General features: G+C 44.6%; 1 protein-coding gene across 1 annotated transcript in view; it reads left to right on the top strand.

The window, feature by feature from the left end:
* Positions 1 to 14,100, top strand: part of SLC25A26 (solute carrier family 25 member 26) — a 132,442-nt gene extending 118,342 nt beyond the window's left edge. The window contains exons 9-10 of the mRNA XM_040407607.1: positions 3,284 to 3,357; positions 13,388 to 14,100. Of these exons, the coding sequence (XP_040263541.1) occupies positions 3,284 to 3,357; positions 13,388 to 13,505 (192 nt within the window). The 3' untranslated portion in view covers positions 13,506 to 14,100. The remainder of the gene's footprint in view (positions 1 to 3,283; positions 3,358 to 13,387) is intronic.
* The last annotated feature ends 229 nt before the right edge of the window (positions 14,101 to 14,329 follow it).

Raw genomic sequence — 14,329 nt, 5'->3', positions numbered from 1 at the left:
CAGAGCTAAAATAAATTAACTTGCAACTCCAGCTCTGCTGCCATTCTCTCCTGCGCTCACCACTCCCTGGTCTTCTCCGGACCCATGGTACATTGTGACCTGACTACGTACAACGTCGGGCCATAGTGCACGCACTACTTCCTAACACTATACACAGTCAGCACAGTGCAGCGCAGGCCAGAGAAGACCAAGGAGCGGTGAGTACAGCACTACAGGTACAGCTCCCTGCTCCTCCTGGATACTAGTGGGAGCTTTCATAATGAAAGCGCTCACTAGTATTCGCTCCATAAGACGCACTGACATTTTACCCCACCTTTGGGGGGGAAAAGTGCGTCTTATAAAGCAAAAAATACGTTTTAGCTGCTGCATTACTGCCCCCTGGGAATAAAAATATGGAACTTGAATGGATAGGAACATTTTCTTCACTGACTGGAAGAAGAAAACGAGGAACGCAAGCACAGACAAAGACAGCCAGTGTATGTGTCAGTCTACAGGGTAACTTGCACCTACTAAAATATTAAACAGTTTTGTGTTCTCAGCAAGATTTGTTCAAGTGTTAACTTCTGCCTAAGGCCTCATGCACACGGACGTTTTTTTTGCGGTCCGCAAAACAGATTTCCGTTGTTCAGTGATCCGTGACCGTTTTTTCTTCCGTGGGTCTTCCTTGATTTTTGGAGGATCCCCGGACATGAGAAAAAAGTCATTTTGGTGTCCGCCTGGCCGTGCGGAGCCAAACGTATCCGTCCTGACTTACAATGCAAGTCAATGGGGACGGATCCGTTTGACGTTGACACAATATGGTGCAATTGCAAACGGATCCGTCCCCCATTGACTTTCAGTGTAAAGTCAGGAGTTAATATACCATAGGATCGGAGTTTTCTCCAATCCGATGGTATATTTTAACTTGAAGCGTCCCCATCATCATGGGAACGCCTCTATGTTAGAATATACCATCGGATTTGAGTTAGATCGTGAAAACTCATATCCGACAGTATATTCTAACACAGAGGCGTTCCCATAGTGATGGGGATGCTTCAAGTTAGAATATACTAAGAACTGTGTACATGACTGCCCCCTGCTGCCTGGCAGCACCCGATCTCTTACAGGGGGCTGTGATCCGCACAATTAACCCCTTAGGTGCCGCACCTGAGGGGTTAATTGTGCGTATCATAGCCCCCTGTAAGAGATCGGGTGCTGCCAGGCATGAGGGGGCAGACCCCCCTCCCCTGTATTTAACTCATTGGTGGCCAGTGTGGCCTCCCCTCCCCCCCCCTAATTAAAATCACCCCCCCCCCATCATTGGTGGCCAGTGCGGCCCCCCTCCCTCCCCAGTATTATATTCATTGGTGGCCAGTGCGGCCTACCCTCTCCCCCCCTAATTAAAATCACCTTCCCCCATCATTGGTGGCCAGTGCGGCCTCCCCTCTCCCCCCCTCTAATTAAAATCACCCGCTCCCATCATTGGTGGCCAGTGCGGCCCCCCTCCCTCCCTCCCCAGTATTATATTCATTGGTGGCCAGTGCGGCCTACCCTCTCCCCCCCTAATTAAAATCACCTTCCCCCATCATTGGTGGCCAGTGCGGCCTCCCCTCTCCCGCCCCCTAATTAAAATCACCTTCCCCCATCATTGGTGGCAGCGGAGAGTTCCGATCGGAGTCCCAGTTTAATTGCTGGGGCTCCGATCGGTAACCATGGCAACCAGGACGCTACTGCAGTCCTGGTTGCCATGGTTACTTAGCAATTTTAGAAGCATTATACTTACCCTCGCTGTTTGTGACCGGCCGGGCGCTCCTCCTACTGGTAAGTGAAAGGTCTGTGCGGCGCATTGCCTATAGCACAGACCTGTCACTTACCAGTAGGAGGAGCGCCCGGCTGGACACAGACATCGCAGGTAAGTATAATGCTTCAAAAAATTGCTAAGTAACCATGGCAACCAGGACTGCAGTAGCGTCCTGGTTGCCATGGTTACCGATCGGAGCCCCAGCGATTAAACTGGGACTCCGATCGGAACTCTCCGCTGCCACCAATGATGGGGGAAGGTGATTTTAATTGGGGGGGGGGGAGAGGGGAGGCCGCACTGGTCACCAATGATGGGGGGGGGTGATTTTAATTAGGGGGGGGAAGAGGGGAGGCCGCACTGGCCACCAATGATGGGGGGGGTGATTTTAATCAGGGAGGGGGGAGAGGGGAGGCCGCACTGGCCACCAATGATGGGGGGGTGATTTTAATTAGGGGGGGGGGAGAGGGGAGGCCGCACTGGCCACTAATGATGGGGGGGTGATTTTAATTAGGGAGGGGGGGGAAGGGGAGGCCGCACTGGCCACCAATGAGTTAAATACAGGGGAGGGGGGTCTGCCCCCTCCTGCCTGGCAGCACCTGATCTCTTACAGGGGGCTATGATATGCACAATTAACCCCTCAGGTGTGGCACCTGAGGGGTTAATTGTGCGGATCACAGCCCCCTGTAAGAGATCGGGTGCTGCCAGGCAGCAGGGGGCAGTCATGTACACAGTTCGTAGTATATTCTAACTTGAAGCGTCCCCATCACTATGGGAACGCCTCTGTGTTAGAATATACTGTCTGAGTTTTCACGAAGTGAAAACTCAGCTCTGAAAAAGCTTTTATGCAGACGGATCTGCGGATCTGTCTGTGTGAAAGTAGCCTACGACCACGGACGCGGATGCCAATCTTGTGTGCATCCGTGTTTTTTCACGGACCCATTGACTTGAATGGGTCCGTGAACCGTTTTTTGACGGACAGGAAACACGGATCACGGCCGCGGATGAACAACGGTGCATTTTCCGAGTTTTCAACGGACCCATTGAAAGTCAATGGGTCCGCAGAAAATCACGAAAAACTGAACAACGGCCACGGATGCACACAACGGTCGTGTGCATGAGGCCTAATCCGTTCCGTTTGCGTGGCAGATGGTTAGGATTCACTTAGAGAGCCATGCTTAGTGTGTTTGGTCTTCTGTTGCAGATCGAGTAGTGGGGGAGTGCTTCTGCTGCTGCCAGTTGCCTTATGTTCAGAAACTGATCTTGGATCTACAAGGCGGGCACTATTAGTGGTGGAATTTCTTGTTTTTTATTTTTTTGTATTTTTCTACAATTAGGGTTCCTTTCTCTAGTTTTTCACATATTGTACAGGAATTGAGTGATCAGTTTGTAAATTCTTATACAAGAGAAAATAAAATTTTAATTAAAATGAAATTATAATGAAAAAAAGTAAGACAAAGCTCAAAGTGAGCTGATTAAATAGAAGTTTTCATTTTTCTCCTACAGACTGGATCGAGTACTGCAAGTGGAAATGTGTTGCTGGCGCTTAGTGATGTTTGGAGAACTCGTGGCATCACAGGGTATGTAGTGAAAATAACTACATTTATTTATGGCTGAATTGTTTCTTTTTAAAAAGCATCTGTCAGTTTGATCAACCCTATGAAGCCAGGCACACTGGTAGGGTTGATCATGCTGATTAAAACAATACCTCATTTATGTCTGTACGATGCGCAGTTCCAGAGCTTGACGGGGCTAGACATCCTGTGGGATCCAGGGAGGCAGTAAGGCTGCAGGGGTGTTCACAAACTGGTGCTTCAGGGACTCCGGCCGGACCCTTGGTGCTCCAACTAGCTAATTTGCGTATTAATGTGCAGTTTGGAAGGTGCATTGTACAGACATAAATGAGGTATTGTTTAATCAGCATAATCAACCCTACCAAGTCAGCATGCAATAGGGTAACTACGCTCTGGGGCGTCACAATTCCCTTCAACTCATTCCTTCATTCTTAAAGGGGTTGTCTCACTTCAGCAAATAACATTTATCATGTAGAGGAAGTTAATTCAAGGCACTTACTAATGTATTGTGATTGTCCATATTGCCTCCTTTGCTGGCTTGATTAATTTTTCCATCACATTATACAATGCACGTTTCTAAGGGTTTACGACCACCCACTAATCCAGTAGTGGTGGTCGTGCTTGCACACTATAGGAAAAAGCACCAGCCTATGTGCACTCCCTACTGAGCTCTGCGGGGCCTCATTTTTTGCGGGGAAATCAGTAGTTTTTATTGATACCATTTTTGATCACATTTTATTACATTTTATTGGGTAAGAGAAGCAATGATAAAATGGCAAATTGGCCATTTTGACCCTTTTTTCCATTACGCCATTCGTCATATTGGAAAAATATTTTTATATATTAATAATACGGACATTTTCGGTCACGGTAATACCCATGATGTTTATATTTTTTGTTATTTAGGTATTTATTTTTTTATTGTATGGAAAGGGGGGTGATTTAAACTTTTATATTTTTTTAATATATACAGTACAGACCAAAAGTTTGGACACCTTCTCATTCAAAGAGTTTTCTTTATTTTCATGACTATGAAAATTGTAGATTCACACTGAAGGCATCAAAACTATGAATTAACACATGTGGAATTATATACATAACAAACAAGTGTGAAACAACTGAAAATATGTCATATTCTAGGTTCTTCAAAGTAGCCACCTTTTGCTTTGATTACTGCTTTGCACACTCTTGGCATTCTCTTGATGAGCTTCAAGAGGTAGTCCCCTGAAATGGTTTTCACTTCACAGGTGTGCCCTGTCAGGTTTAATAAGTGGGATTTCTTGCCTTATAATTGGGGTTGGGACCATCAGTTGCGTTGAGGAGAAGTCAGGTGGATACACAGCTGATAGTCCTACTGAATAGACTGTTAGAATTTGTATTATGGCAAGAAAAAAGCAGCTAAGTAAAGAAAAACGAGTGGCCATCATTACTTTAAGAAATGAAGGTCAGTCAGTCAGCCGAAAAATTGGGAAAACTTTGAAAGTAAGGGCTATTTGACTATGAAGGAGAGTGATGGGGTGCTGCGCCAGATGACCTGGCCTCCACAGTCACCGGACCTGAACTCAATCGAGATGGTTTGGGGTGAGCTGGACCGCAGAGTGAAGGCAAAAGGGCCAACAAGTGCTAAGCATCTCTGGGAACTCCTTCAAGACTGTTGGAAGACCATTTCAGGGGACTACCTCTTGAAGCTCATCAAGAGAATGCCAAGAGTGTGCAAAGCAGTAATCAAAGCAAAAGGTGGCTACTTTGAAGAACCTAGAATATGACATATTTTCAGTTGTTTCACACTTGTTTGTTATGTATATAATTCCACATGTGTTAATTCATAGTTTTCATAGTCATGAAAATAAAGAAAACTCTTTGAATGAGAAGGTGTATCCAAACTTTTGGTCTGTACTGTATATATATATATATATATATATATATATATATATATTTATATATATTTATATATACCGGTATGTATATATATATATATATATATATTTTTTTTTTTTATTAAATTTTTTTTACTTTTTTGTAATGATTTTGAAGCTCGCATGTGAGCGTACAAAATCCATTTTTTTTATTTTAAATTTTGAACAATCAGGGATTTCTAAAATGCATTTATTATTGACTATTGCTCATTTCTTATGTTGGCCTGCCACCTGGTGTCCAAAATAAGAATTGCAGCATGAATGCCCTCAGCCTCTTCAGTGAGGCTGAGCACATTTAAGTCAATTACCGGCATCATCAATTTCTACAGAGGATGCCGGTAACAAGTCCGGATTTTTGACCCTTTTAGATGTCATGATCTCACTTGATCACAGCATCTAAAGGCTTTAATTACCGCGATCGGCATTTAGCTGCAGGTCTCTGCTGTTTGAAACAGCAGAGACTTGCTGGCCATGATGTCCGCTGCACGTGCGAGTGGGCGCCATGGTAGCAAAAGGGTTAAACCTTGTTGTAATCAATTCAGAATAAATACATTATCAATATACACTCGCCTAAAGAATTATTAGGAACACCTGTTCTTTTTCTCATTAATGCAATTATCTAGTCAACCAATCACATGACAGTTGCTTCAATGCATTTAGGGGGGTGGTCCTGGTCAAGACAATCTCCTGAACTCCAAACTGAATGTCAGAATGGGAAAGAAAGGTGATTTAAGCAATTTTGAGCGTGGCATGGTTGTTGGTGCCAGACGGGCCGGTCTGAGTATTTCACAATCTGCTCAGTTACTGGGATTTTCACACACAACCATTTCTAGGGTTTACAAAGAATGGTATGAAAAGGGAAAAACATCCAGTATGCGGCAGTCCTGTGGGCAAAAATGCCTTGTGGATGCTAGAGGTCAGAGGAGAATGGGCCGACTGATTCAAGCTGATAGAAGAGCAACGTTGACTGAAATAACCACTCGTTACAACCGAGGTATGCAGCAAAGCCTTTGTGAAGCCACAACACGCACAACCTTGAGGCGGATGGGCTACAACAGCAGAAGACCCCACCGGGTACCACTCATCTCCACTACAAATAGGAAAAAGAGGCTACAATTTGCACGAGCTCACCAAAATTGGACTGTTGAAGACTGGAAAAATGTTGCCTGGTCTGATGAGTCTCGATTTCTGTTGAGACATTCAAATGGTAGAGTCCGAATTTGGCGTAAGCAGAATGAGAACATGTATCCATCCTCTGATGGCTACTTCCAGCAGGATAATGCACCATGTCACAAAGCTCGAATCATTTCAAATTGGTTTCTTGAACATGACAATGAGTTCACTGTACTAAAATGGCCCCACAGTCACCAGATCTCAACCCTATAGAGCATCTTTGGGATGTGGTGGAACGGGAGCTTCGTGCCCTGGATGTGCATCCCTCAAATCTCCATCAACTGCAAGATGCTATCCTATCAATATGGGCCAACATTTCTAAAGAATGCTATCAGCACCTTGTTGAATCAATGCCACGTAGAATTAAGGCAGTTCTGAAGGCAAAAAGGGGTCCAACACCGTATTAGTATGGTGTTCCTAATAATTCTTTAGGTGAGTGTATTTGCTTCATTGCGGATGCTGATTATTAGGACTTCTCTTGCGGTCGTATGATGCCTCCCACAGTTTTGTTCATCTTCTGGTGACATCACTTACGTTTGTCACATGGTTAGCTTTTTGCATTCCACGCCACAGGAGGCTGGGAAACTGTGGCAGCAATGAAGATACAGATGTCAAGCCCCCTGCACATGCAGGTATTATTTGGAATGATGGAGACAGATTTGGAGGTGTGGCGGATGGGTGTATTGGAAGTAGAGAAGCATAGCGACGGACATTGAGCATGTGGAGCCGGGTGCAAACCAGCGCACATGAATGTGGGAAGTATGGGTAGCTGAATCAAACATGCCGCTTGCACCAGGAATATCAGGCTCTCGAATAGCTATAAAACAAAAGCTATTAAATTATCCTTATTTTAACAAAAAGTTTGGGAATTTCGAGATCCTGGATAAACCTTTTTTTTAACGTTCTGACTACTTCTAGAGGGGGGGATGAAGCTGCAGTAACTCCTTGTATTCGAACAGGAATCTATACCCCATGCTTTGATTGGACATCCAAGGCCCTCCCAACTATTGTTTTGCATTGCACTGATCCTAAAAGCCTACAAAAAATCCTGCAAAGAACAATCACTCCCATCCAGAATGTGTTTACCCTCATCAGTTCTTCCACTAGCGGCTATTGCTCACCGGAATAGAGTTCTGTATGTGTATAAACCAGATGCATAGGACTATAAACATCCAGCGTATTATAGAGAGATCAGAGGGAGGATTACAGGTGGGTGTCGTACGGCCCCAGCCATCGGGTGTGAACACAGAGAGAGGGTAAACTCTGACCTACCATAAAGGATAACGCACAGAACCTTCACAGAGAAGCAAAATGAAGCAATTATGTGATTTCAGCCGTCTAGCCAGCTGTGCCCAGGCCTGACAATTATGCTATTTTCCTTATACATTCCATATGGCAAAATCTGCAAAAATAGATCTGATTTCACTTAAGTTCCTTAAGTTCACTTTGATCCGCAAAAAATCCTTGCAGCAAGAGTATTTTAACTGCTAAACGATGGGATTTAACCATTTGTTTTTCTTCGCTCACATTAGCTTTCGTCTATCGCTAGGCTAAGCGCTTAGTGTCCCCTTTCAATTACGTATCTCCTGTAACTATGTACAACTGAATACTCTAAAAACCATTATGGACCTGGATTGCAGGGTTGACCTCCCCGTAGATGTGGACAAGTTCTCAGTCTCAGCCAATGAAGGTTCACAACCTCCTATCCATGTAGCAACTTGAAATGATAAACAGTGAAGCATCTCCAGAAAGACCACCCTTTGAAAACCCTATATGATACATTATCAGTTCTTCTATCTTCTGTCCATATTGTCATCTGCTGTAGAGGGTCTCTCACCCCCTTGCAAGTCCATTTTTCTTCTAATTCTGGATGGTCATCTCCAGGACAGTTCATTGTGTGAAGGAACTACATGAATCAGGGGTGGTCATTATGGGGTCCCAGATGCAGCCCTTCCAACTCCTTCATCTTCACTTTTGCTCCTTCCATGGTCTGCAGATCATGGGGCCACATTTTCCATGTAGTCTATCGAAACAGCTGAGACAGCTCAGTTGTTCACTCATTGAGGGAGATTGGAAACGTGAAAGTCCATAGTGTCTAAGCATTGAGTATCTAAGCGGGGGCGTACACAGAGGAGGAGGAGGAGCTGTAATGAAATTAAGATAGACATCCCCCTGCTGATTCTGGTTTGCATTAACAGCTTCCTATCCCTAAAGATTTACATCACTACTTGGGCAGAGTGGTGGTGGGATTAACAAAAAATTTTTCCTTATTTTTTTTATTTTTTACTTTTTTACCTTTGCATTGAAATCCGTGCTATTGGAGAAAATAAACTTAGCTGGGGCTCAAAACGACACCGTGCACCTCCACATTAAGTCAGTGAGAAGTCATACACACTAGACTACATCTTTTGAGCCTAGCCTTACTTAGTATTGCAGTCTTGGACAGAGATGTAAGCTGAGTGATAGAGGTGGGACCCCGTACAGACCCCATAGCGGTGCCTGATCCAGGACTATATAGTCATATTCGTTTGGAAGATATGGACCTGTATGAACATGTACCCGTAGACCCACTGTAAAAGGTGTTTCTTCTTGGCAATCTGATAACTGAGTAAAGCCTAATTCAAACATCAGTGTTTCATGGACGTGTCCTGTACGTGTTCTCCACGGGCAGCACGCGTCCCTATTCATTTTAATGTGTGTATTCAGTGTTTTAGCACGATCCATGGGTCCGTTTTTTAGCACGGATGCATGCTCTATTTTGTCCGCACCCCGACCAATCGGCTTTCACCAGACTTAAACACGCCCTCTTCCTCCTGAGTAATCGCAAATTTTTATTGCAAATATTCTAATCGCAAATTTTTATCGCGAATATCTGGCACTATCCCAGTCCGATGGGAGCGCGCACGCAGCGTTCGGGTCTGCCCACTACTACGGCCTCCGTCTTCTGTATTTAGAAGATAGGAGTCGGAGGACACCTAGCAACGCTGTTTTAGCCGCACCACTGAAATGCCTGGGGGGGGGGGGAGAACATGCCGCAATTACTAGGTAATTCAATGCCTATACAAAAGTATTAACTAGGGAACTAAGGTAAACTTAGTCAGACCAATCCAATTACATAAAAAAAACAAATATGACAGTTACCCTTTAAACAGTTTCCAGCTGCGCTCTGCCCTCAGTCTGTGCAGCGGCCCTACATTAGCTTTTCTCTTGGTTTACAAATTGGGGTTTACTAGCGCTGTACACGTTTCTGCTGTGTCTGTCCAGAAAATGGGGATGCAAATGCAGAAATCCTATAAGGTCATTGTTCGACCCTTTAACTAGGCTTTGAGACATGACTTGGATAATAAAGGGGTTATCTGACCCCTGAAAGGCCCCCCCCCCATATGCCCGGGTTCCTCAAACAAAATGTACTTACCTCGCTCCCCGACACCCTTGTCGCTCTTGGTCCCCACACGGCCGCAGCATGGATGAAAATATCCAGTGTGGGGGGAGGGGGCAGGCGGTGACGGGGATGAGCCCATCCCCGTCACCCCTGCTATTGGCTGCCCCCGACGCCGAGGAGATTGAGCAGCGGCCGTGCGGGCTTCAGAAGCGACTCGAGTGCCAGAGAGTGAGGTAAGTACATTGTGTGTGAGGGGCTCAGCAATATGGGGGGGAATTTAAGAGGTCGGATAACCCCTTTTAAATAAGCCAGCCCCTCATCTGCAGACAGCTGTTTTGGAGTGCCGGACCCTCATCAGTTCAGAGTAGAGAGTACTTAACTGGGTGAGAGGCGTAAGTCAGGATTTAGGGAGGTACTATCTCTCCTTGAGGAGAGAGTACCTTAATAGACGTGAGGAGAGTCTATATAGCCGACAAGTCTCCTCATGCCGATTAAGGTGCTCTCTCCCCAAGGAGAGATATTACCCCCCATGTCCAGAAGATGACACAGAGGACCAGTAAAAATGTGGCAGATCAGAATATGTTACCTAGAGCAAGTCTTGATCATGCACTATAGTCCCATGCAGGACCGGACTATCATATCTGATGAATGCTTAACCCCTGAGTGACCACCCATACACCTTTTTACGGCGGCCCGGTCTAAGCGCTGCACGGGTCCCCAGTGCAGCGGGGAGCCACTTTCACATGAAAAACAAAACATGCAATGCAACAGCTCTCTGCAAATGAAAAAAAAGTACAAAATTGCATAATAATTGCAAGTGCTATACTAATAAGTTAGAGATGCTTGGCAAATCATTTTGTACAAAATTATTTGAGCCCGTCTGCCGCACGTCAAGGTGATCTCTGTAAGACTGGTTCCTAACACTAAATTCTACCTGTTATGTGCCATGACGGCTACCATATAATTCAGCGAGTGTAGGTTCCGGTACCTTTGCTCCTTAAGTTATAGTAGGCGGGTCTTCCCTTGTCCTGTGGGCGTCTCCTTCTCCTAGGCTGTATCGCTGGCCAATCGCAGAGCACAGCTCACAGCCTGGGAGAAATAAACCTCCCAGGCTGTGAGCTGTGCGCTGCGATTGGCCAGCGCTGCAGCCTAGGAGAAGGAGACGCCCACAGGACAAGGGAAGATCCGCCTACTATAACTTAAGGAGCAAAGGTACCGGAGGGCATAACGGGAGAACGGAGCGGCGCCCGGGGATAATAGTAAGTGCAGTGAGATCCCCGGGCGCCGCTCTACATGGCAGCATACTTAGTTCACATAGTTTTTACAAGTGAAAGGTCCTCTTTAAAGCCAGATATCCCTCAAAGGATGGAAAACCTTTGCTCGGTTTTCCTTCCTTTGAGGGATATCTGGCTTTCACTGTGTTGAAGACCCATAACTGGGGCTCCACGGTTATTTTGCATATCACTGTTTGCACTTTGGATTGCTGTGTCGAGACTCTTAAATGATGCTCCACTGTGTTTTCTGTAGCTGGTCTCCCTAAGATCAGCTATTGTTTTGTTCCATTCCTTAAAGAGACCATTGCTCCTACCCTGTTCAAATTCCGGGTGGTCCCACAATGGTAAGTATTTTGAAATTTTCTGACTAAGACCGAAACTTTTCCTATACTTGTATGGAGTAGGGTGCAAGGTTCCCAAGGGGAGCAGAGGTTCTTCTCCAACATATAATCTGAATGGAAACTGGACCAGCGCATCCAATCTATGACATGTCTGAAAAGACATGTCAGATTGTATATTCTAATATTCGGTAAATTCATTACCCCTTTAATCCTTAGGGCCATAAGTTTCTTCAGACCTATCCTAGGGCGTTTTCCTTGCCATATAAAATGTGTAATCTCACCATATAGCTTAGTTATATCCACATGTTTAATTAATAAGGGTAGCGTCTGCAATGGGTACAGGAGTCTCAAAAAACTCATCATTTTGATGAGAGGTACCCGTCCCAAAAGTGATAGATGTGGATTGTGCCATTTTCGTAGCTCCTGTGTTATTTTATGGAAAAGGGGAGTATAATTTCGGAGTCCGCTTTGTGTCCCACTTTTATCCCTAGATATGTTATGTTATCTTTCGCTATTGGTATTCCACAAAATGTTGAAACTGGATTGGGCGTGTCCTTATTTCGCTTTAACTGTAGGAGTGCACATTTCGCCATGTTAATTCTAAATCCTGAAAGTTTTCCAAACTCTCCCAAACTATGCATTACTCCTTGTAGTTCCTCCCTGGGTTTCTCCATGAATAATATAATATCATCCGCAAAGAAAGCTGCTTTTAAGGTGACTCTTCCTATCTTAATACCTGTGAATTTTGCCCGATAGTTGAGGTATCGGGCCAAGGGTTCCACTGCCAAATTGAACAAGAGCGGAGACAGCGGGCAGCCTTGTCTGGTCCCTCTGTGCAGCAAGAAGGGTTCCGATAAAAAACCCGGTATGCTGATTCTAGCTTGGGGGTTGAGATATAGCTGTGTCAGGTATGTTCGAAAAGACCCCACAAACCCCATTGTGTCCAGCACCCTAGGGTGACAAGGGCGGGGGCCTACCTCCCTCTACCCTATGGTTCAACTCGTTAAGGGGCCGACAATACTCTACGTATGTTTTTGATCGCCGCTCTACCCTTAACAAATCCGACCTGTGTCAGACCTATTAGGCTCAGGAGAAGCCGAGCTAGCCTATTGGTCATAAGCTTAGAGATAATCTTCAAATCTTGATTGATCAGGGAGATCGGGCGGTAAGAGGCTGGGTCCTCAGCGGGTTTGCCCTCTTTTGGTAATATTCTGATGTGAGCCATGTTCATCTGAAGCAATTCCTAATTTTTTTAAATAGATTTTTTGGGGTTTTGTGTTTACGCGGAGAGTGAAAAATGACATGAGAGCCTCATTCCGTGGGTCAGTATGATTGCGACAATAGAGAATTGACATAGTTTCTGTTATGTCTTAATATGCAAAAAAAAAAATACTTAAAAAATTTTTGGGGGTCTTTATTGGTATCATTGGGTTATTATTTTTTGGGGGTACATAGACTTTTTGATCACTTATTACATTTTGGGGGGGAATGCACCATGCCCAAAAAAAGTACGGTAAATCATCTAGTTTTATAAAAAATTTTGGTTAGAGTGTTTATCGCACATGATAAATATTGTTATATTTAAATAGTTCGGACAGGGCAATGCCGATTGTGCTTTTTTTTTTACAATTAAATGTTTTATGTAAAATTATGAAAGTAGGGGATGATTTAAATAAAAATAAAAAAATTCTTTACAAACTTTTTACAATTTTGTTTTACTGTACTTTTTAGTCCCTTTAGGGGACTTCAACATGCGATCTTCTAACTGCTTGTTCCATAGACTGCAATGGAATACCGTTGCAGTCTGGGATATTTTCACAGGGTGCCTGTCAAATTCATGGCACCGTTCACAGCAGGTGTAAATAGGATTCAAATCGGTTTTGGAAATACTATTTTATAGAAGTTCTTTCGTTAAAAGTCCTTTAATCTAATTTTTCTTCCCTTTTTTAGGTTATTTGCCGGCATTGTGCCAAGAATGACCGCTATCAGCCTTGGAGGTTTCATCTTCCTCGGAGCTTACTCCAAAGTCCGCAGCTTACTAGGAAACACATCTTCAATAGGAAGCTGAAGACTGATGTGCACCAAGACACAGCGGAAATGGAGGAACCGGCATATTCACAGGAATGTGGCCGTCGGGCTGATCCATGAGCCTCCTCCTCTCATATGTGACTTTTCTAATATTTCCAGGGGATCCTTGTAGGACCGCAAAGCTGAGGGGTGTGCGCTGTAACCAGAACGCTCCACGTTTCTAGAGCATTCGCTCCAAAAGTCACCAGTAAATTCAGTCATTTTTTTAATCTCCTTCTAACCCTAATGTTCATAGCCCCCAACTCCAGCACAAGATGGGTGAAAGCCAAAATGGCCGCCTTTATAGCTGCTGCAGGGGTTTAACTCCGACCTGAAGGGCTAATATGCCTAGATAGGCAATGACAAGGTCGCAGGGGACGTGTAGGTAGACATGATGTTTGGTGCACTGGGGATTTTGAGTGGAACTGTAATACTGGCTGCATTTGTTGTGGACATAATTTATCTCATTGTTGCTGCTGATGACAGATCTGTTACTATTTTATTTCCCACTGTGCATGAGGTATGGAACGGATTGGCTCAGTAACCCCATGACCATGTACCCAGTACACAAATGATGTATTCCTATATCGTTCAGACCAGTTAATTAACATCGGGTGTTAAATTATCAACTGGTCAGACGGGGCTGTGGTTGCCACGTGACACAGAACAAGCCACAACTAAGGCTACTTCCACACTAGCATTTTTGTTGGCTCCGTCACGGATCAGCAAAAACACTTCCGTTAGAATAATACAACCGTCTGCATCCGTTATGAACGGATCCGGTTGTATTATCTCTAAAATAGCCAAGACGGAGCCGTCTCTAAA

This window comes from Bufo bufo, chromosome 9 (genome assembly GCF_905171765.1).
Source record: "Bufo bufo chromosome 9, aBufBuf1.1, whole genome shotgun sequence".
In the NCBI taxonomy this organism is placed as follows: Eukaryota; Metazoa; Chordata; class Amphibia; order Anura; family Bufonidae; genus Bufo; species Bufo bufo.
This window is presented reverse-complemented; position numbering and strand designations above follow the sequence as displayed.